The sequence below is a fragment of the Chelonus insularis genome, unplaced genomic scaffold (assembly GCF_013357705.1).
Source record: "Chelonus insularis isolate UGA/USDA-ARS -01 unplaced genomic scaffold, ASM1335770v1 contig_270_pilon, whole genome shotgun sequence".
Classification (NCBI taxonomy): domain Eukaryota; kingdom Metazoa; phylum Arthropoda; class Insecta; order Hymenoptera; family Braconidae; genus Chelonus; species Chelonus insularis.
Genome location: NW_023276458.1, coordinates 270,182 through 293,390, shown reverse-complemented (window position 1 = coordinate 293,390; position 23,209 = coordinate 270,182). Strand labels below are relative to the sequence as shown.

At 27.8% G+C, this 23,209-nt stretch overlaps 7 protein-coding genes across 17 annotated transcripts; 6 read left to right on the top strand and 1 right to left on the bottom strand.

The window, feature by feature from the left end:
• The first annotated feature begins 190 nt into the window (after positions 1 to 190).
• Positions 191 to 3,498, top strand: LOC118065150 (putative inorganic phosphate cotransporter). Of its 2 annotated transcripts, none has more exons than XM_035080245.1 (3): positions 191 to 309; positions 402 to 533; positions 1,954 to 3,498. In XM_035080245.1, the coding sequence occupies exons 2-3, from the start codon at positions 428 to 430 to the stop codon at positions 3,411 to 3,413; spliced, it is 1,566 nt and encodes a 521-aa protein (XP_034936136.1). In that variant the 5' UTR covers positions 191 to 309; positions 402 to 427; the 3' UTR covers positions 3,414 to 3,498. The 2 variants fall into 2 exon arrangements, with proteins under 2 accessions (XP_034936136.1, XP_034936137.1); XM_035080246.1 differs by adding an exon at positions 1,507 to 1,844 and having other exon boundaries at positions 258 to 533.
• Positions 3,499 to 5,006: 1,508 nt separating this feature from the next.
• Positions 5,007 to 7,823, top strand: LOC118065139 (ankyrin repeat domain-containing protein 27-like). The gene is made up of 2 exons (XM_035080225.1): positions 5,007 to 5,463; positions 5,537 to 7,823. The coding sequence occupies exons 1-2, from the start codon at positions 5,114 to 5,116 to the stop codon at positions 7,821 to 7,823; spliced, it is 2,637 nt and encodes an 878-aa protein (XP_034936116.1). The 5' UTR covers positions 5,007 to 5,113.
• A 420-nt stretch (positions 7,824 to 8,243) lies between these two features.
• LOC118065129 (serine/threonine-protein kinase/endoribonuclease Ire1) lies at positions 8,244 to 11,828 on the bottom strand. Its single transcript, XM_035080212.1, has 5 exons — positions 11,584 to 11,828; positions 9,705 to 11,487; positions 9,185 to 9,654; positions 8,919 to 9,110; positions 8,244 to 8,852 (listed from the first exon to the last, which is right to left on the bottom strand). The coding sequence occupies exons 1-5, from the start codon at positions 11,659 to 11,661 to the stop codon at positions 8,442 to 8,444; spliced, it is 2,934 nt and encodes a 977-aa protein (XP_034936103.1). The 5' UTR covers positions 11,662 to 11,828; the 3' UTR covers positions 8,244 to 8,441.
• A 551-nt stretch (positions 11,829 to 12,379) lies between these two features.
• On the top strand, positions 12,380 to 13,925 carry LOC118065130 (RNA exonuclease 4). Its single transcript, XM_035080214.1, has 3 exons — positions 12,380 to 12,610; positions 12,710 to 13,177; positions 13,258 to 13,925. Exons 2-3 carry the CDS (start codon positions 12,854 to 12,856, stop codon positions 13,819 to 13,821), a joined length of 888 nt encoding a protein of 295 aa, XP_034936105.1. The 5' UTR covers positions 12,380 to 12,610; positions 12,710 to 12,853; the 3' UTR covers positions 13,822 to 13,925.
• A 463-nt stretch (positions 13,926 to 14,388) lies between these two features.
• Positions 14,389 to 16,663, top strand: LOC118065145 (senecionine N-oxygenase-like). The gene is made up of 6 exons (XM_035080240.1): positions 14,389 to 14,858; positions 14,945 to 15,086; positions 15,206 to 15,604; positions 15,719 to 15,806; positions 15,899 to 16,062; positions 16,135 to 16,663. Exons 1-6 carry the CDS (start codon positions 14,641 to 14,643, stop codon positions 16,444 to 16,446), a joined length of 1,323 nt encoding a protein of 440 aa, XP_034936131.1. The 5' UTR covers positions 14,389 to 14,640; the 3' UTR covers positions 16,447 to 16,663.
• A 12-nt stretch (positions 16,664 to 16,675) lies between these two features.
• LOC118065146 (small glutamine-rich tetratricopeptide repeat-containing protein beta-like) lies at positions 16,676 to 18,306 on the top strand. The gene is given in 5 exon segments (XM_035080241.1): positions 16,676 to 16,830; positions 17,117 to 17,442; positions 17,577 to 18,044; positions 18,121 to 18,131; positions 18,134 to 18,306. Coding segments are annotated over 4 exon segments (897 nt in total). The 5' UTR covers positions 16,676 to 16,830; positions 17,117 to 17,122; the 3' UTR covers positions 18,232 to 18,306.
• A 461-nt stretch (positions 18,307 to 18,767) lies between these two features.
• Positions 18,768 to 22,878, top strand: Rho1 (ras-like GTP-binding protein Rho1). 10 transcript variants are annotated; one of them, XM_035080257.1, is made up of 6 exons: positions 18,768 to 18,898; positions 19,163 to 19,296; positions 20,581 to 20,666; positions 21,796 to 21,956; positions 22,142 to 22,525; positions 22,617 to 22,878. In XM_035080257.1, the coding sequence occupies exons 3-6, from the start codon at positions 20,609 to 20,611 to the stop codon at positions 22,653 to 22,655; spliced, it is 642 nt and encodes a 213-aa protein (XP_034936148.1). In that variant the 5' UTR covers positions 18,768 to 18,898; positions 19,163 to 19,296; positions 20,581 to 20,608; the 3' UTR covers positions 22,656 to 22,878. The 10 variants fall into 10 exon arrangements, with proteins under 10 accessions (XP_034936148.1, XP_034936146.1, XP_034936150.1 ...); XM_035080255.1 differs by having other exon boundaries at positions 20,520 to 20,666; XM_035080259.1 differs by lacking the exon at positions 20,581 to 20,666.
• Positions 22,879 to 23,209: the final 331 nt, after the last annotated feature.

Below are 23,209 nucleotides of genomic sequence, written 5' to 3'. Positions count from 1 at the left end.
TTATCACTTTCAATGAGTCAAAAAAATTCCCGTTTGTTATCGTTTAAGTAAAAGTCACTAACATTAAATAATTATAAAGGTACTAGAGTTTTTCTCAGGTAAAATTTGAATACGTAAATATTGAAAAATATTAAAATCCTTCTTAATGAAAGATTCATGTTCATTGATAAAATATTTATCAAATAATATTTTTTCAATAATTGTTCATAAGATTAATATAATATTGTGACGAACGTCAATACTTGATCGTTTATTTGCAACTTCGAAAGCGATAAGGTGTAGAAACTTGATGCACAAACCGATAACAAGGTGATATTTGAAAATTATTTATCAACTTATTAGTTAAAACGTAAATACTAATAAACTTATTTTTAATTAATTATATTACAATTATGTCACAGTATAAATATCACATCATTGTGTAATTATGCTAAAGAAACAGTACATACAAGAAGCTATTCCATTATTACCAAAAAATTTGAATTCAATAAAACAACAAATACCTCCATCATCACTAGAAATTCACTATCAAGGTATGTATTTTTTTAAGTATCATTATAACTAATTAATTTATAATTTTATAGTTATTGACCTCAATAAAACAAGTTGAACATTCTGATGAAAGTTAACGTCTCTATTAATTATATAATTATTATTTTATATCAAATAATTAAGTTTTGAATATTTTAACGCATAACATGCCATTAGTTTATAAATATCTATTTATTTTTTTATTCATTAATAAAGTATTTTAAATGTAAATCGTGACTCAACAGAATGCCATTATAAAAATGAATTTTATTCAGTGTAATAATTTATATGAATTAATAACTTAGTAATGGTTGACTTGTAATAATGTAAATGATTATCTAATGATTGCAAAATTTAAATATTACCATTGGAGAATTTATTGTTAATATTATTGAATCATTCATAACATGAAAATAAACCATTAGCTCAGTAAATGAACTAACAATTATCCGATTAGATATCATCAAATATTCGAAAGTGGTTGTTTATCAACGAATTATTGATAGTAACAATTAGAACAAAATTATAGGAAAAAAATAAAAACGTTAAAAAGAAATATATATTTTTGTCAAGGTTAGCTATTTGAATAAAAAAAAAAATTTACTACTATGAATAATAATGGTAACTAAAAGTATTACATATACTAAACAATAAAATAATTTTTTTTAAAATTAAAACAAATATTATATAGAAAAAAATGATAATGTAAACAAGCTGACGTCGTGAAATGATTAAAGATATAATTATCGGGTTGAGTATTAATAAGGAAAAGAAAAATTCTATAATAAATTTTTTTTATTACACCAGAAACACATAAACAATTATATCGTAGACTGAAATGTAATTTAGTACATACAGATTAGTAAAAAAAACCTCACGAAATGGATGTAGAAACATTTACCTTTAACACATTTTTTTATGATTTCAATTAAAGATACTGAGATTTTGTTGACGTAAAAATAACTGCATGTTTAGATGACAAGACAAGTACTTGGTAGTCGCTTATCGAAGTGAGTAGAGATAGAGTAGGATATCGGTGCACCGTCCGATACACAGATCACCAGATATAAAGCCAATTCTCTGAGATTGGCCCCTCAGTCTTATATTGAAAGCATCCAGGTGTATCGAGTTTGTTATTTTTTACTTTACTTATCACTAGAAAGTTTATTCAAATTATTTACATTGTGTTGCAGTGTTTCTGATTTAATAATAAAAGTTCTCAAACACGTCTACACGATTGTTAACGTGAATTTTTTTATAAATAATTTATTATTAATTAAAATTAAACATGATATCACTATGGAGATCTTGCTGTAAGTTACAAAAATAATTATCATTTAATTGAAAGAATAATGAAATTTTTAATTACTTTGGTATATATTTTGGAAAATTAAATATTGATTTTTAAAATGATTGCTTTAGGTATTCGAGTTCAACAAAGATGGATATTTGCTTTTATGGGGTTTTTGGCACTTTTCAATGCCTACACTATGAGAACTTGCTTATCAATTACCATTACTGAAATGGTAGTACCTCAAAATCACACTAATTCTACTAATGAAAGTGAAGACACTTGTCCGGTAGAAGTTGTTGCTGATCCACCAGTAGTTTCATCGAGTGGAACTTATGATTGGGATGAGTCTCTTCAAGGAATTATTTTGTCATCCTTCTACTGGGGATATGTTTTAACTCATATTCCTGGTGGTATGTTATCTGAAAAATTTGGTGGAAAATATTCTCTTGGTCTTGGAATCCTTTCGACAGCAATATTTACACTATTAACACCTTTGGCAGTAGAATATGGAGGTGCAACTGCTCTAATTATATTGAGAATATTGATGGGTTTAGGAGAAGGAACAACATTTCCAGCATTAAATGCAATGCTTGCTCAATGGACTCCACCAGAAGAACGTTCAAAAATAGGTTCATTAGTATTTGCTGGAGCTCAACTAGGAACTGTCTTTACATCAACGATATCCGGTCTCATTCTTCATCATTCACCAGTTGGTTGGCCAGCAGTTTTTTACGTTTTTGGTTGTATCGGAGTTCTTTGGTTTATTACGTGGACTCTTGTGTGTTACAATAATCCTAGTGAACATCCTTTCATATCAGATCATGAAAAAAAATTCCTTCATGAGAGACTGAGTACTCATACGCATAAAAAACCCCCAAATACTCCTTGGAGGCATGTGTTTTCAGCTAAACCTGTTTGGGCTTTAATTGCAGCTCAAATCGGGCATGATTGGGGTCTCTTTACAATGATTACAGATTTACCCAAATACATGAGCAGTGTTTTAAAATTTTCAATCAAAAGTAATGGATATTTATCATCTCTTCCTTATCTTTGTATGTGGATTTGTAGTATTATTAGTTCATGGATCGCTGACTGGATAATCACTGCTGGTCATATATCAAGAACAAACGTTCGTAAACTTGGTACGACAATTGCTTCTCTTGGACCAGCAATTTTTATTGTGACAGCTTCATACGTTGGATGTAATGGATATACTGTTGTAGCAATGTTTACTATTGGTATGACTTTCATGGGAACTTTTTATCCTGGCATGAAAGTAAATGCTTTAGATCTCAGTCCTAACTATTCGGGTACTTTAATGGCTGTTGTTAATGGAATTGGTGCACTTACTGGAATTCTCACACCTATCGTTGTTGGAGAACTTACTCCTCAAAGTACAAATGCACAATGGAGATTAGTTTTTTGGATAGTTTTTTGTGTTCTCTTAATCACCAATGTTATTTTCATTTGCTGGGCAGATGGAGAAGTTCAATACTGGAATGACCCAGACTTTGTAAATGCAGATCGTGCAAAGAGGAGGAAGAAAATGGAAGGCAAAGAAAAAATGGAAACAAGGCATCCTTGTTAAATTAAAAATCAAATGAAAATAATTTAACATTGTCTTCTAATTATACATACATAATATATATATATATATATATATGTACATAGATTATTACTCATTATATATCATATTTATCTTTAGCTAATAAGAAAATTTAATTTCTACTTTAAGCTTTAAGCTACCTTTTTTTATAAATTATTGTTATTTTATTAACATAGATTACATTAAAATTTAGTTATCACGATTTGTTTTATCATTATTAAACAGGATGATATTTATCATATTCTGAATAAGATAAATATCAATTTATAAATTTTTTTTTACCTGAATAATTTATTTTGTACGCTTAATTTGTTCATTTGAAATTTAAGAAATTTGATAATTGACTGCACTGGTTTTATTTTCTTTTAAATAACTTATGAGCTATGTGCCAAATATTGTAAATATCTTGTATGTATAATAATAACAAGTGTTAATAAATAATATTTATATTTTATTATGTATTGATAAAAATATGTAAGATGTATTGGATTTAAATTTTATATATATATGTTAATATAATAACACAAAATTCATATTTAATTATTATAGTCTCAATTGATAAAAAACTTTTACCAAGTAAAGGGAAATATATGTTTTTATAAATACATTAAATTAACGTTATCATTCAATATACTGAAAAAAATCATTCATAACGTAATCTTTTATCGGCATCATATAATCTGTATATCACTAAAACAAGATGATTTAATGATAGTGAAATTTCTGAAAACATTATATACAAACATACAAAATTTTTTATAAATAAAATAAACAAAATCAGACGATAAAATAAATATATTTTAGTAAACTATGTATTCTTTATATGATAATAAATGCCTTTTTAGAAGGTTATTAACCTTAATAATTACTAATTAATAAAAGTAGTTTAAATAATTTTTTTTATTTTTATCTATTTGACATTTAAATATTATTATTTTAAAATTATCAATGAAACTTACCATGTCATGATAAATATTCCTTATTCTAATGAATAGTAAACTAATACCTAAATGAAATAACAAAAAAAATGATGAAATTTATAACATTATTAAAAGCTGATACCAGGTTTTATATCAAGATTCTAATGCATTAATAAATTTATAATGGCTTAACATGAATTATTCTTAAACTTTATCATATTTTGCTACTTTGATACTCTAGAAAAGATGATAAAAATTTATTTTATCTTTTTTCTACGATCAGGTTTTAAAATTCAAGTAGTTTACAAATTATCTAAGAATTTTCTTAATGTAAAGAATTTATTTGAAATTATTTTATCAATTTTAAAATAAAAATTAAATTTCTAAATTAGAGTTTCTTATGATAAAGTCTGGCAAGATAGAGTCCGGCAGGACTAAAGTCTCTTAAGTTTTTATGGGACTTGAGGCAGGAATCAAGCAATATGGCGTCGTTTTGTCAAGCTCTGTCTTGAGATACTCTATTCTAAATAACATGTGCACACCATCTTGCGGTATATTTCTGAAAAATAACTTTTAAGTACATATATGGATAAATATACATATACATACATATGTACATGCATAGAGTATTTTTGTTGTCATGTATTCTTATAGAGTAATTGTATATGAAAAAAAATGTTACATATATCGTATACATTGATTACAGCATCTTAGCATAATCCTGTTGTAGTCGCACAATTTACATGGCTCTAAATTATAAATATGGAATTGAAATACGATGAAAATTTATCCGAGAATTCATTTCTTCAGACAATCCAAAATGATTATATTGATATATTTCAAAAAGTTATTGAAAATAATTTAATTATTTGTGTTCCTTGTCAAGGAAGTTTCAAAGATAATTGTATTATCACTGAGGAAATTATCTCACACCATATTTTAATACCAATTGACGATGAAAAAACCGGATCTTCATTTAAAACGCTTGCGGGTGAACAATTAATTTTAAAAGACAGATTATTAACTAGTCAGAATAAACATAAAATTTGCACGTCACGACTTCTTTTTGAGGAAACATTCTACACCGATTATTTATCTAAATACATTGTTTGGTAAGTTTAATGCTATTTAATTGATTTTTTATTATATTATATTATTTTTTATTTTATTTATTTATATTTTTAGGTGTATTGAAAATTCACTAACTTATGATTTACTAAATCAAAATAATAAAAATGATGTTGTAACAGTATCAACTTTGGCAGATTGTGTTAATATTCTTTGGACAGATATTCAAGATTCAAATTTTTTTCGCGATCTTGATACTTCCATCGAATCATTTGAACACATTCATAAAAATCTAGAAAAAGAAACACTCAATATACAACGGCGATTAGTTGAAAAGTTATATCAAGAATGTTTTTACAAGATTTTAAGTTGTAAAAAAATACAAAAGAAAACTAGTTTAAATCCTTATTATCTCTATTTGATAAAATTAGCTGTTGAGAGTTATATTCTTTATGGCCTACGTAATCTTCTTCCTGCTGCAATATCAACAAATACATCGCAAAAAGATGCCGAGTTAAATAAAATAATAAAAAATCTTGATGAACTAGAATTAAAAGACCTTGATATTCATTATGACATTCAGACAGTTATAACACGAGGAAAAATGGAATTATCCCGTCTAGATAGTTATATGACAGTACTTGGAAAAGTTGAGTGTCTCAAACGGTCTATTCGTTATATTTCCCAGAGTTTGGGCACAATTAGTTCTGATGATTTATTACCAATACTTATTTTTATTGTCATAAAAACCGGTTTACCAAATTGGACAGCACAATTGGTGTTTATGAAACAATTTAGATTTTCGGCAGATATTGTTAATAAAGCAGATGAAATAGATTTTCTCATAACATCTTTGGAAGCTGCTGTAGAACATATAAGGTCCGGAGTATTAATGAAAAAATATTTTAAAATTTCCTCAGATAGATCTTTAGAAGAGACACAAGAGAAAATAAGTAATAAAAAACTGAATGAGTTATTTATTGCAATTGAAAAAGATGATCTCGAAGAAATAGAGAAAATTTTTAGTCAAAAACAACAAAAATTAATATCAGAATCAAAACTTTGCCATCCATTATGTAGATGTGAAAATTGCGAGTGGAGTTTTACTGAGATTGAATTGACACAGTCTAGTTGGCCAACCGTAAATTCCAAGGACAATAGAGGCAGAACTGCGTTGCATATTGCAAGTATTTATGGACACGTAATGATAGTTGATTTTTTATTAGCAAACCATGCTAATCCAAATGAACCTGATATCGATGGAGTTACGCCATTGCACTGTGCTACATCACGAGGTCATCAAAACACAGTATTGCTGCTATTACAAGCTAATGCTGATGCAAATTTAGTAGACAATCGTGGAAATAGTCCTTTACATTTAGCTGCTGATCATGGCCATGAAACTTGTATTAAAGCTATTCTGTATTTTTCAGAGCAAATGGGAATCACTCTTAATATCAATTTTGCTAATGTCATTGGAAATACTCCACTCTATTACGCTTCAAAATGGGGATATACAACTATAGTTGATATTCTTTTGGAGTACGGAGCAAATTCAAAAATTGCTAATAGACATGGTCAAACACCTTTAATTGTTGCACACAACAGTAAAATTTTTCAAAAACTTGAACAGCAACATTCATATATTATAGAGAATGCCTTAAAAATTTCACATACTCCATCTGTTAATTGTAAATTAATTAAATGTATAAAAAATCAAAATCAATCCCCTCCTCAGATAATAAACAAAACCGATAAATTGTTAGCTGCTATTCGTGAAGGGGACATTAGATTAGCTTGTTACTATTTAGGACTTGAAGGACCATGCGCTAAATCAAATATTGATAATAATTCAACTCTTTGTCATCCTTTATGTGTCTGTGAAAAGTGTGCACCATCAGCAGAGGAAATTTGCGATGAGCATTATCCTACAACTATGTTAGGAATAAATGTGTCTAACACAAGAGGAGAGACTGCGCTTCATGTAGCGTGTGCTAATGGCCTTGTAGACTTAGTAGAAATACTCTTAGATGCTGGAGCTAATGTTAATGTTTGTACAAATAATGAAAATCGCACTCCATTACACTTTGCGTGTTCAAATAGCAGAATCAAAGTTGTAAAACTTTTATTAAATTGTTGTACTATTAATATTAATGTTAAAGACTTTGTAGGTAATACTCCTTTACATTTGGCTGCTAAGAATGGTGATTCCCACGTTGTTGAATTATTACTTAGACATGGTGCAGATGTAAACTCTCGTAATTTTAAGGGTTCAACAGCTCTAGATCAAATTCAAGAGAATTTATCAGATAATGGATTTACTCCGTTTATATACACCAATGTTATAAAAATTCTAAAAGTACATATTGCAATGAATAAAAATAGTCATTTAGAAAGGTTTTAAGTACATTTTGTATATTAATATTTTTTTATATCTATATATATATATATATATGTATATGTTTTTTTTAAATATCTTTATTATCTCACTTATTTTGTGAGATACAGTCCATAAAACATGTAAAATATAAAGAAATATAGTATTCACAAATTGTTATTTACAATTACATAAATTTTTATGAGATATAAATATAAATTTTAATTAAATATTTTTAATTATAATTTCATTATTTTTTTTGAATTTTTTTTACATATTATGAAATTATATGTGCTAACAGTTTTGTAAAACCCACGTGATCTTTAATTTATAAAATTATTTTTATTTAAGATATTAATATGAATTTTTTTTTTTAAGTATTATTGATATAATCTATAAAATATATAGATTAAAATTATCAAATTTTTAGTTTTAACATTAATCATTTACATGAATAATTATATCGCAATATGATAAATAGACGAAAATTTATATTAATTATGATTAAAGTGAATTCAAGTATGAAAATTTGAACGTTTAGGATGATTATAAAAAAATATCACAAGTTTTGTCGTTGATAAAACAAATTTTTAACTTTACTTCCGCTTGATAATATTTTCTAATATAAAAGTGGAAGTCAAGTTTTTAACTATTGGATGGTAGAGTCCACGTTATTGGTCCTTCAGTTCTCTTTTTATCATATTTTTTTTTATTTCCACGATATCTGGTACGATTAGGACTCCAATCAATTGTTTCCCGAGTTCTCCAAGAAGTCGTTGACGATTTTACTTCAACAGCATTACCATTAGAGTTAATGTTATTGTGATGAATGTTACATGATATATTTATAACCATATTATAAGCAAAATAAGTAGTAAATTCATAATCAAAATGATAATAATCTCGAAAAGCTGGTTCTCTTCGAAATCGTTGCATTACACACCAACTGTGCGACAATAAATGTGGAAATCTTGATAGCCAATACTCTGTAAATTTTTCAGGAATTTCACCAAGACTTGCTTGAGCTTCTGGTGTTAACTCTCGATAATGATGTTTCTACAATATTTATTTATTTTTATATAAATTTGACTGAAATAATATTAATATTATTATTGTACATACTTTATTTCTTAAGGCACGAAGGAGATCACGGACACTTTCTCCTCTATAACTTCTATATTTTCTAAGATCATTAGCGACCTCATAATCGATACAACTTCGCCAATCTGTTTGAACAATACGTGATCCACCAGTTTCTAATGCCATTAATGCGGGACTATCAGCTTCATCTTTTTCTACTCTATCACTTACATCCTATAATAAAAATAAGTAAGTTACAAAAATAATATAAATAATTTTGATAATCTTATAAATAATATAATAATTACTTGGAAAAAATTTAAAATACGTGATGAATTCCAAAAGAAAGGATAATTCTGAATAGCTATAGCAGGTGGACGATTTGTAGGATTTTTATCAATCATAGCTTTTATTAAAATCAAAGCAAGTTCTTTATCACTATCAGGAATATCCTGTATAGCTGTTAAATCATTTTCTCCACAAAGAATATTTGCTTGTCTTCTTAAACTATCTCCAAATGGATGTTTTCCATTTGACAGAACATAGTAAAAAACACAGCCAAGAGAAAATATATCAACTGCACATGTTGTTCTTTCTCCATTTAACATTTCAGGTGCAATCCACCCATCTGTACCAGTCACGCCAGATCTTCGTGAAAAAGACATACGACCAAGCTGTAATTTTTTACACAAACCAAAATCCGATATCATTGCTCTGACCTCCCCTCGAGGTCCTGGCATCGATATTAGAACATTATGAGGCTTGATGTCTCTATGAACTGTAAAATTAATAATTACTCAAAAATTTTTTAAATAAATTAAAAATTACCTATATCAAGAGAATGTAAATGAGCAAGTCCAGAGGTTGCTTGAAGTAAAATATTTTTAACTGAGATCGTCTGCCGATCATATCGTCCTGCTACATAATCTTGAAGAGTTGCTTGAGCTAATTCTAGAGCAATATATCTAAACATTCTATCTTGTTCTGTACAAAAATATCTAACAACGTTAGCATGAGCATCAGATTCTCTTAAAAGGGCTACTTCTCTGTCAGCAAATGTAAAACAATCTGGGAGAAGTCTTTTAACGGCAACAGATCTACCATCAAATTCTCCTTTATAAACAAAAGTACCTTCACATCCTTTACCTAATACTTTATCAATATTAAAAATAATTTTTCCAACTTTTACCGCTCCTTCTCCAATATCTTCAGGTATAGCAGTAATTCCATTTTTTCCACTGTAGCTACTTGTTCTACTATTTTCTCTAGAGCCTTGAGACATTTGCTGAAATTCTTTAAATTGTGCATTAAAATACCAAAACATAGCAATTACACAACCAACAAGAATAATTAATGCCAATTTAAGTCCCTTATTTTCTTGCTGATTTAACCAACGTTTTGTACTATTGTAAGCATTTCCAAAAGTCTTACGCCAACTTTTATGCTGCATACTGGTATTTATTTTCTCTTCACCAGTTTGAACCACAATTGTCATTTTTTGTGAAACATTAACTAATTTATCTGTTGATTGAATAATAGGATCTGATCTTCCTGTTATTTGAAGCGGTTGATTTGAAGGTTTATATTCAGTTGGGACTTTATAATGTCCCAAAACTATCAAATTATTCTCTCCAGAATTTTTATTTATTTTCATTTCTTCATCTAAATCATCGGTAGATATAGATTCATCATTAACAGGTTTATTGTCGTTATTGGTAGCTTGGGGAATAATTCGAGGGCCTTCAAGCATTAAATGTCCAGTATGACTGGATATTGTAGCTGTAGAAGAATCTACTAATGATGGTAAAGCATATAAACCGTGTCTGTGTTCACCAACATATAAAGTAGGAAATAATTGAATATCACTTGGCTTTAATGTGAATCTTTGTAATAAATTATCTAATGTGTCATCTGAAACACTTGTAAATGGAACATTTACTAAACCTTCCGTATTTACAGTATAAATTGCAATAATAGGACTTTCTAAATCAGATTCCCATAAAATAACACCAAGCCTTGGATCTAATGTAACAATACGGCCGGTAGAACTTGTTGTAAAATGAACAAAATCATAATCGGTGCCTTCTCCATCTTTTTTTACTGTCGAATAATCGTAAAAAGTTATATTCCATTTTCTTTCCTTTCTTTTACTATCCACCATAATAATATTATACTCTGTGCGTCCAACAAAAATGGCATCTTGTGTCTCTAAAGGACAAGTATTTTCTGCTTCTTCGAATCCAAGAAGTTGTTCTCTTTCACCAGTTACCGGATCAATACTAAACCAAGTATCTATTTTCCGACCAGTGTAAAGAATACCATCGCTACTTCTACAAGGACTACTAGCAACAAGCTGTGGTATTGTAAAGGGTAATTTTTTTAACACTTCAAATTCTGCACCGTAAAGATATAATGATCCATCTTTTGGATCAGGTAAAAACATTGGTGCCATTGATTGTCTAACATCATATGGAACTTTTACAACAGGCTCGTTATCCTGACGCCAACGAATTTCACCTGATCGTTGACCTACTGCTACAAATGATCCACTTAATGTTAATAGAAGCAGTAAAGGATCATCTTGTTCAGGAATCAAACTTGTACTGTGATTCTAAAATCAAATTTTAATTGAATTAATTGTCTATTTAATATCTAGTTGTGGTAATAAAATATAATATAATATATATATATATATATATTCATATACCTCGGAGTTTTGTACGGCAATTATACAAGTAAAAATACATAATAATTTTATTAGAGTTTTAAAGTTGAAATGACTCATTTTTAATATTTATCAATTTTTAATCTATTATTATTTACGCTGTTTTAACGCTTAAATGTGAGGTTATGAATGACATTTTATATGCAGGATAATTCTTATAGACTTTATTATTCATCCTTTATAAAATTTTATGCATTTTAATATAAATTATGTTTTTTTTATAATTTCATGTAGATTAAATTTTATTTAAATAATTGAAGCAATGTATTGCATCATTTATGTTTGGAATATTGTTCTTCATTATTAAAACTACAATAATAAAATATGAATGTTAGAGAATTGATTGTTTAAAAACAATAAATAATTATCATAATAATGAATATTATTTACCTGAAAAAATTAAAAATCCAACAACAAATTAATTTTTTTTTGTATTAATAAAATTTTTAAAATTTTCAATTTAATTTAATAGCATGTGATAATTTAACGACAGTTTATGTAAGAAATTTAACCGAAATCCCAAAACATAACACAATACTTCGAACAATAATATATAATAATATTTATCGCAAGAAAACATCAGCTTTACTTTATATATTATAATTATTGTTGTATACAAAATAAATTTATATTAATCTTGAAGTATAGTAGGTAAAAAAAAAAAGTGTTTATTATGTATTTTATTATTATTTAAGGTATATAATAGTTTATTATTGAAAAAAAAACCGTCAATGTATTTATCAAATGTCCGACCAATCGGTGTCAAATACGTTTCCATTGAGTATTTGAATAGGTGAAAGAAAGACGACATTAACCTCTACCTAAATCACATGTTGTCTTTGTTTAGTTGGTAAAAGCAGCTGTATACATAACTAAAAACATTAGGAAATTGTATATTAACAAAACCCGTGAAAATTACAAAAAAAAATTATTAATAGAAAAAGGACCAATAATAATATTTATTTATTTAAAATGAAAATAATTAAGATAAACTATATTTTGAAACAAGGTAAGTTAATACATTTTTTGGTTATGTTACCTTTAACATATTTTTTAAACAACTTTTCAAATTATTATTATGATTAATTAATCAATATTTTATTTATAGGAGCCTTTTTATCTTTTTCAAAGAATTGAGATCAAAAGTTACCACTAGTATTACACAAATTTTACTAATCAACTAAATCTAGGTGTAAATACTCAAATACAATAATTTGAATTGAGGTTAGCACTTATTATCGAAAGTGCTCAAATGCTTTCAAAAGTAATGATGCCCGATGCTGCTAGATCACATCTTGATGCTTTGTCTACAAAAAAAACATTAATAAATACTGATATTGTTTCAAAAAAATCAGATTCTGAATTTCAAGAAAATAAATTGCCATCTACAACAGTTGTCACAAAAGCAAATGATAAAAAATCAAAAAATACAAACTCTAATTGGGAAAAATTTAAAGACCTTGTTAATCAATCAGGTTCTGATTCTCAACAATTTAGTGACTCCAAATCACCTCCAAAAAGGCCTCTAAAATCTTCAGAATCTTCTCGTCAAGGCAAAAGAAAGTCCAAAAATAATGTAAGATTGATAATTATCATAAATTAATATCTGAAGCAAATTATATCAATTTTATTATTAATATCAATTTTTTTCTTCAGAGTAAAAAAAGACTTAATTTAAACACTCGACCTGTCATGGATTTAGGAAATACAACTCTAACAAAACAAGTAGCGATGGATTGTGAAATGGTTGGGATTGGAGATGGAACTGAAAGCATGCTTGCAAGGGTATCAATAGTGAATCGTCATGGAGCGTGTATTTATGATAAGTTTGTGAAACCAAGAGAGACTATTCAAGATTACAGAACAGCTGTAAGTGGAATTCGCCCTCATAATGTTCAAAATGGTGAAGAATTTGAAGTAGTTCAAGGAGAAGTTGCCAATATATTGAAAGGACGTATTCTAGTTGGTCATGCATTGAAACAAGATCTTTCAGTTTTGTTTTTATCTCATCCAAAAAAGCTTCAACGAGATACATCGCGTTATAGTTTATTTAGACGTGTTAGTAAAGGGAATACTCCAAGTTTAAAAAAATTAGCAGCAGAATTATTAGGAATTAATATACAAACTGGCGAACATGATTCTATTGAAGATGCAAGAACTGCTATGGAATTGTACGTTTTATACGCAAAACTTTGGGAATCAGACATACGTTTTCATTAATGCATTAATATTTTATACTTGAGGAAATTTTTTTTCCTTTATAGTAAAGAATATATTAAATGATTAATAACATTAAATGTTAATAAAAAAATTTTTCAAATATATTTTTGAGTAAAAAATTAAAAACATCGAAAATATCAATAACGGAAAAATTTTTCATTGATATTTATATTTTTAAAATACCTTATATTAGAAGAACATGAATGAAAAAAAATCGTTAAAAATATAATAAACACTATTAATTTTTTCATTATATTATTATTATGTAAATGTATCAACAAGCTTGTTAATTACGTTTTTATTATTAGAAAAAAAAAGAGACTCTATCAAAGTAACTGATAATGAAAATTCTTTAAATGTTTATCATTAAAAAAAAAATTTTTTTTTTTTTTTAAAGTTTAATCTTTCTATCAAAAATTCGTCAAGATTTCTGTTATCAATTATAGACATTAAATTCTGTCAACAAAAAATAATTAAAATATTAACAAAAGATTATAAAAACTGTCTTTACTCAATTATCGAATCACATGATTTGTGCCCCAAAATTTATAAGTTACATAAATTTAAAATTATAATAATAAGTTGAAATAAATAGTAGGTATAATGTATAAATAATTGTGCTATCAATATAAAGAAAAGAGTGGCTATCTCGAACTTGTTATAATCTCCCAGTCACTTAGACGAGTTATTGCGACATAAGTGAAAAGGAGGAATTGATTTAGTAAGCCGCTCATTCCTCCTCTGTGACTTTCAATCTTTAACAGCAGCCGAAACATATATATATATTTTTTTATTATTTTATAAAATAAATTCATAAATATGAGAGTAGCTGTGATTGGTGCTGGTGGTGCTGGATTAGCAGCCGTTAGACATTGTGTTGCTTTCCTAAAATCATCAGATCAAAAATATGGAAAAATTACTGAAGTTGTTTGTTATGAAAAAACGGATAAAGTTGGAGGTACGTGGGTATACGTTCCAGAAACTGGAGTTGATCATTATGGTCTTCCCATACATTCCAGTATGTATGAAAGTTTAAGGTAAACCAAAAAGTTTCTCATTGTTTATATATTTATTTTTAAATTCAATAGTTGAATCGTATTATTTATCCATATGTTTTCTGTAGAACTAATTTACCTAAAGAAGTAATGGGTTATCCAGATTTCCCCATTCCCAATCATACAGATAAAAGTTATTTAACTCGTACAGAAATTTTAAATTTTCTTAATCAATACTGTGATCACTTTCAACTTCGACCGTATATTCAGGTTTGTTTAATGTTTATTTATAAAAAAGTATCTATACATAGCGGTAGATTAATTTATTTCAACAAAGACTATACGATGAATGTGAAAAATAAGTTTTTATATTTTTCAATTTTTGGTAGTTTCTTCATAACGTAGAATGTGTTGAACCATCATCAGATTTAGAAACGAAAAATAATCAACTTTCTCAAAGTGTACGAAAATGGATAGTAACAGTAAAAGATTTGAAAAAAAATATTTTAAAAAGAGAAACTTTTGATGGAGTAATGATCTGTAATGGACATTACTTTGAACCAAATGTGCCTACTATTGAAGGACAAAGTAAATTTCAAGGAGATCAATTACACAGTCATGATTATCGAGTGCCCGATATATTTATCAATAAGAATGTGATTGTTATTGGAGCTGGACCTTCTGGCATGGATTTAGCTTTGGAAATATCGAATAAGGCTAAACAAGTCATTTTGAGTCATCATTATCCAGATCCGATTCATACAATTTTTCCAGAAAATGTTATTCAGGTTTTATAAACTCTATATATGTATATATAAATATATTATACCTATATTTAAAATTGAGTGTATATAAAATAATATATGTAATTTTTTTTTTCTCAAATATACTTTGATTTATAGAAGGGAGACGTTGTAAAGTTTGAAGAGACTGAAGTAATTTTTTCTGATGACTCGAAAGAAAAAGCAGATGTTATATTTTATTGCACAGGTAAGAGATTTTATATAAAGATTAAAATACATTTAGGATAATTGTACTCGAATGATAAATTAAATAAATAATAAAATTTTTAAAATCTCAAGGATATAAATATAGTTTTCCATTTTTAAAAAAAAACTGTGGGGTGAAAGTTGATTCAAATATGGTAACTCCTTTATGGAAACATCTCTTGTCTGTTGAAAATCCAACTCTTGCATTTATTGGCCTACCATTCTATGTTTGTGCATTCAGCATGTTTGATCTTCAGGTTGAAAAATTATTTATATTTTATTGATCTCTTTGATGTGAAATTTATTTGTATGTTTATCATTTATTACAGGTTCAATTTGTGTTAAAGTTTTGGTTTAATGAAAAAAAACTTCCAAGTAAAAATGAAATGTTAACTGACGAAGTTATGGAATTAAAAAGGAAAATGGAAAAAGGTTTAGGGAAGAAACATTTTCATATGATGGGACCAGAGCAAGGAAAATATTATGATGATTTAGCCAACATTGCAGGAATTACACCTCTCCCTCCAGTTTTAACAAAATTACACAACGAAAGCAGTATGCGATTCTTAGATGATTTAGTTCATTATAGAGAAGATCATTATAAAATTGTCGATGATTTCAATTTTATTCAGTTGAATTAATTTAATATACGAAATATTTTTAATATTGTTTATATGTACATTTAACAATAATATTTTGAAATATATTTCGTATTTAATTTTGTAATTTGAGTCAAATTTCGAAATAAACATTAACGACATCTATATTGATTTATCATTTGTCGATAATAATTATGTTGTTTGAGAACATTGTAGAATTTTCTTTTACAAAAAAATAGATGTGAAAACTGATGTTGCACCGGTATACAAACTAATTTTATTACTTATAATACATAGTGAAATTAAATCATTCATTATAATAAACTGTTTTTAAGTTTATGAAATAAATATTATAAACGTATCACATCGTTCGGTGTTTTTTTTTTTATCAACGATTGACATTCTGAACAACGAATTCATCTCATTGTAAGCCACACAGAATCAACATTTGTAAATTTGTCAGTGATTTTTTTAGTTAATTTATAAGATTAGTCTATAAATCATTGATAATTGTTATTATTATTACATTCTTTATAATAATTTTTTTCTAAACATTAAATGTAGTTTAAAAATATCCTTATGATATTATTAGTACAATAAGATAGTATTTTAGGTTATATTCTGTAAATTCAATTTTTAGAATGATAGAGCACAATTAATAATAACAAATGTCTTATTTATTTTTAGTATATCAGTATTTTTATTTTATTAGATAATAATGGCAGTTAAAGGATTAGTTGCAAGTATCATAAAATTTCTTACAAAACAATTGGAAGAAGGAGATATTACAGCAGATTCACGAGAAAGTCTTGAAGTTGCAATTCAATGTTTAGAAAGTTCATATAATGTTCAGGCATCTGATGCAGCAACTGATGTTGATCTTTTAAGTATTTATAAAACTGCTGTCGATAATATGATAACATTGCCGACAAAAGAAGCTACACCGGAAGAAAAAGTTCAAGCAGAAAAATACAAAAATGATGGGAATAATTTGATGAAAGAAAATAAAATTCAAGATGCTATTACTCATTATACCAAGTACGTTCAATGAATTTAATGTTTATTATTATTTTATCATTAGTAAAATTTTATTTTCAATAAAAAAAAATATCAATTATTTTGCAACTCATATTTAATCATCGTAAAAGTAATATTTTTATTTATATATTTAGAGCAATTGAATTGGATGGTCGTAATGCAGTATATTATTGTAATCGTGCAGCAGCTTATAATAAATTAAATAATCATCGTCAAGCAATTAAAGATTGCCAGACTGCATTAGCCATTGACCCTTCATACAGCAAAGCTTACGGAAGAATGGGGTTAGCTTATACAAGTTTAGAGCAACATAAAGAGGCTAAAGAATGTTATCAAAAAGCTTTAGAAATGGAGCCTGATAATGAAAGTTATAAAAATAATCTACAATTGACTGAGGAAAAAATTGCTCGACTTGGAGTTGGTAATATGGGTATTGGAGGTACTAATGCTTCATTTCCTGATATGAGTTCTCTCCTATCATATCCTGCCTTGGTAAACATGGCAAGACAGATGTTGTCTGAGCCGGGAATGCAAAATGTCATGAGTACTCTAATGAGTGGAAACATTGAACAAGATGGACACATGGAAGCTCTTATTGAAGCGTAATATATTATATTATTTATTATTTTTGTTAATTTCATATTTTATGAAGATGAATAATAAATTTTATAATTTTAGAGGACAACAATTGGCCAGCGAATGCAAAATGTCAATCCTGAGCTTTTGGAATCTTTTAGGAGACAAATGGGTGGTAATCCTAACGATCCGGATCCTTCACAGCAGAATTAAAAGGTTATGTAAAATGTGCGTCAATTATTTGTATTAATAATAATAATTATAATAATTATTGGTATTGAATTTTAATTGCCATCATTTTTTATCAACCCAGTTCTTATGTATGTTTAGAAAATTTTGTATACTTATGAGTAATTTTATTACCAATACATATAAGCTCTATTGTTGGATATTTACAGTAAATTTTATATGTCAATTTAAAGTTTTTAAAAAACATTTTGATTCTATTTATGACAGATGTAGATTTAAAACGAGTTATCCCAGCAACTATGACATTTTTTGTGCATTTATCCTTCATATTTGTTATAATAATTTTGAGAAATTATTTTTATTTTTATTTTCAATATAATGTACATTAATAATACATAATATTATACAAATTATTATTATCATTAATAAAAATATAAATAAATGACATGTATTATCATATTAGTGTTTTTAAATAAATGTAATGTACATTAAAATTAAATATATTACCGATCGTCAATAGTATTTGAGGTTTTCTCTAAAAATTTCTCATCATAGATGTCGCTTTGTAGTGAAGTTGGTGAATCGCATATAGGAACGTCACAATTTTTCATAAAAATATTTTTCTTGTAAAAATTTCGAACAATATAAATTTTATTTTCGGCCCAACAGTGAATTATTGAAATTATTAAAGGTAAATTTATCAAATTAGTTGTTCACTTAATTAATTTTTTAATATAAACATTAAAAAAAGAAAAGAAAAGAAAAAAAACAATTGGTTATATAAATGTGCAAAAGTTACAAATTTTATTTCAATCTAATATTATTATGAATCCAAATGGTTTCAATTCAAAAGCATTCATATTAAAGATAGTTTAAAAGCAAAGAAAAATATCAATACCGACAAAAAATAAGCCAAAAGTATTGAAATAAATAAAAATTTAAGTATAAATTGCAGGGCACCAGAATTAGACGATTACGTCAGTGAATCTAAACTGCCCCTACTACAGAATTTTGCGGCACACTCAACAGATTGAGGTGTGGCCAGAGAGGGCAGCCATTTTCTTGACTATCTGTCGCATAAGATATCAGGTAAATACGCAATTAATTATCAAAAAACGTTGACTGAAGTATTGCACGGGTGTGTCGTGTTGTGTGTTACTATTTTTTCGTAAAACGGTGTATAAAAAATCGAGCGTGCATCACCGGACGTGCCTAGAAAGTAGAAATAATTCGGTGTGAAGAGCTGGAGGAGTGCCATGCGTTGCAGATTCCATCCAAGAGACTCGACCGACCGCTATTCATATTAGCGTCCGTTATAATCGTGTCTTTAATGGTTTTAATTCGCTGATTGGAGTGCCCTCGAGCTTTTTACGTCCAACAGAAGGCTTTGGTAGTTCAGTAAGTAAATCGTCACCGAGGCTTTAGACCTCTGCGTCACCATCCTTACCGCACCCCCGGGTATCCCCACCTCTTATCATCTTTCTCGCTCTCTCTTTATTCTTTTTTCTTTTTCTCGTATGTTATCGTCAATGTTCACACACACATTACTATCTAAACGGTATTGCACTTCCGGCTATGTAAAATTCATTAATTTTAATATTTTATTTGCTGCTATTATTATTTCATTAATTTATTTATTCAAATATTTCGATCATTATTGATAGTTGACGATTTTTTTTTTTTTTTCCTCCACAACTGCATTTTAAAAAAAAGTGATTTTTAGCGAAATATAGAAAGAAAAAAAAAAACCAACTTAGTGAAAAACACTGACGTAAGTGGCAATTTTTTTTTCTTTCACATCGTATAGCAATATCGAATCGTCATTCATGCGCTTCTCGATTATCTTCCTTTTTATATATTGAATCACTCGACAGAAATAGTTACATGAATCTACGTCAATGTACTGTCAACGGATCTATCCGGTGCTTGGAAATGAACGTCATCGTTAAAGACATTTCGCATGAATACTTAAACCATTAAAATCTCAAAATATTCCAGTATTTTTTAATCAGCTACAATCAATTGTTTCTGAAGCTTCAAATAAATCAACAAGTAACATTTATTTTTATATTTTATTTTGTTGCATGAATTAATAGATTGATGTTTCAGCATGAATATAATCTAATCATTATTTAGATACTGATAATTTTTAATCTTACAAAAATAATGAAAAATTCGGTGTTTTAATAAGAAAAAAAAATTTATTATTTAATACGTAAGCTTGGTGTTTTGCACATAAATAAATACTACCTGTACTTAGATTTTAATAATTAAGTATACCCGCATCAATTAATGATATTGTGGTATATCAGACTTCATCTCGCAGCCTTCTACCCTACGTTCTAACATCCAATAAATGTCCACTTAAAACAGAGACGCAGAAAGAAAGAACTAAAAAGTGATGGGATGCATTGTGGGCCGAAGCCTCGGTCCAGACGATACGGGGTACCCTGGATCAGGTACGACCCACTCCATATCTTTTCAATTCCAACCCTTATAGTTGATTGTAAAATATTACATTCGATTATTATAATTAAAATTTATTTAATCCTATTATTCATTATTTCAAATATTCTTTTTTTTTCGTTTATTTCAGTTATTAATTAATTAAAATCAAGTAGATCAGCACAAGCATATTCATCAGCTCTTGTATATTATAAAGAAAAATTCCCACATGATATAGTGAATTATAAAACTAGTGATTTTTATTTAATTGGCTCAATGGTATTTTAATATCATTAATAGTTTTAAATTTATATTTAAAAAATAGTTTACAATTGTAGGACTAGGAATATACTGAAAATTGATCAAGAAGTTATACCTTTACCGATGGACAAGTTGGATTCTTCCTAAACGTTTGTTAAAACCTAAATGTTCATATTCACATTGATTATTATTTCTAGTTTTGTAGCTTAAAACAATTATTATATTGACTTGTCTTTCTTATCTATATAATCAAGTTTATATACTATCTCCCAAGCTAAAGTCTAAAGAGCATGTTGGTTAATTTTCAGGTAGAATTGTATACACCAATTTAACCTATAAATTCAAGTGAGTCATGTAGTATCCCCACTTGAATGACAACGCTTTTCTTTTTTGCTTGCTAATTTACTATCACTACTTTGCCTTGACTATGTACCACTGTAGGCCAAATCATCAGTGAGTCCAATTGTACATGGGTATCCATATATACTCATAATATTATTAGAAAAAACTATTATTTGTATAGTTTTCATTATATTTTATAAATGCGGTAGAATAATTTATAAATAATTGGTATCTGATTCGGTAAATTGTAAATAAATAGGTATCTTGTGATAGTTGATAAATTAGTAGCTTGAGGGTACTCCAAGAATCACACAAATATCATAGTGGCATGAAGAATCGCCGGTAATCGATTTTAGTTTAAGTGTGCAAATAAACTAAGTGTACAAAATGTATGAGGTGATTTTATGAATGTTTTATTGACAATATGATTGAATGAAAATGGCGTAGAGTTGTAGTCTCATAATTATTAAATTTGTAAATAATTTTATTTTGTGAGTAAAGTTACAATATAAAGCATTAAAAATTTATATTTAATCGCAGGTTTGATGGCGGCCATTAGAAAGAAACTAGTAATTGTGGGCGATGGTGCTTGCGGTAAAACCTGCCTGCTTATAGTGTTCAGTAAAGATCAATTTCCTGAAGTCTACGTGCCCACTGTCTTTGAGAACTATGTAGCAGATATTGAAGTTGATAACAAACAGGTAATTTGAACACTCCACCAGTATTGTTAAATATTTGATATGTATTAAATATCTCTTAATCAAAATTATATTTTTTTAAAATAAATTTAATCAATAAAATAGTATGGATAATTATTCATGATATTTCGATTATGTGATAATTGTTAAACTGTCTCATTAATCAATTTCGTTAATTCAATTTATAGGTAGAATTGGCTCTCTGGGATACAGCAGGTCAAGAAGATTACGATAGGTTGCGTCCTTTGTCATATCCAGACACAGATGTGATATTGATGTGTTTCTCTATTGATAGTCCAGATTCATTAGAGAACATTCCTGAAAAGTGGACGCCTGAGGTCAAACATTTTTGTCCAAATGTACCAATTATTCTTGTTGGCAATAAGAAAGATCTGCGCAATGATCCACACACAATTAAAGAACTTGGAAAAATGAAACAGGAACCAGTGAAACCTGAAGAAGGTCGGGCTATGGCTGAAAAAATAAATGCTTTTGCTTACCTCGAATGTTCTGCCAAAAGCAAAGAAGGTGTAAGAGAAGTGTTTGAGACGGCAACAAGAGCCGCGTTACAGGTAAATAAGAGTATTCATATTTAAAAAAGAAAGAAACATATAATTTTAACTAATAATCGGAAATTTCATAATTGGTATAATTTATTTATAGGTTAAAAAGAAGAAAAAGGGTAAATGCAGGTTACTTTGAGATATAATGGGGAATGGGCCCGTCGCTGACGGGTGAATAAAAACAAAAGGAATTGCGAAGCTAGCTAGTTCGAAGCTAGTCGTAATGCCGGAGGCCCCAGCATAAACTTTAACATACTGATGAATATCTTACTTTTAATTACTTTACATAATTAAACGATCAACAATAGAAATATGTAAACGCAACATCCATCCGGATAATATGAGAAAACAATTAATAATAATCTGATGACTATTATTTACCATTTGAACAAAAGTTTAAAAAATGAATTATTACATGTAATGGCACCAATCGACGATGGTCCGCGATTTTCTTTTTTCTTTTCGTACATATTAACGCGACAATGCCCTCGTCTGTCAGTTTATCAACGTGTATTTTATGCCATGTACAAATGTATGTACGTGAATGCCTGTATGCTCTCAACGTGAGTGCGCGTAATTGTTTGCATACTACATATTTGAAAAGACTTTTATTGTATCTTTTTAACGATGGCGTATAGTGCTTCATGTTTGAACTGTCATGGAAATAATATTCTGAAATAATGAAAAATTGAG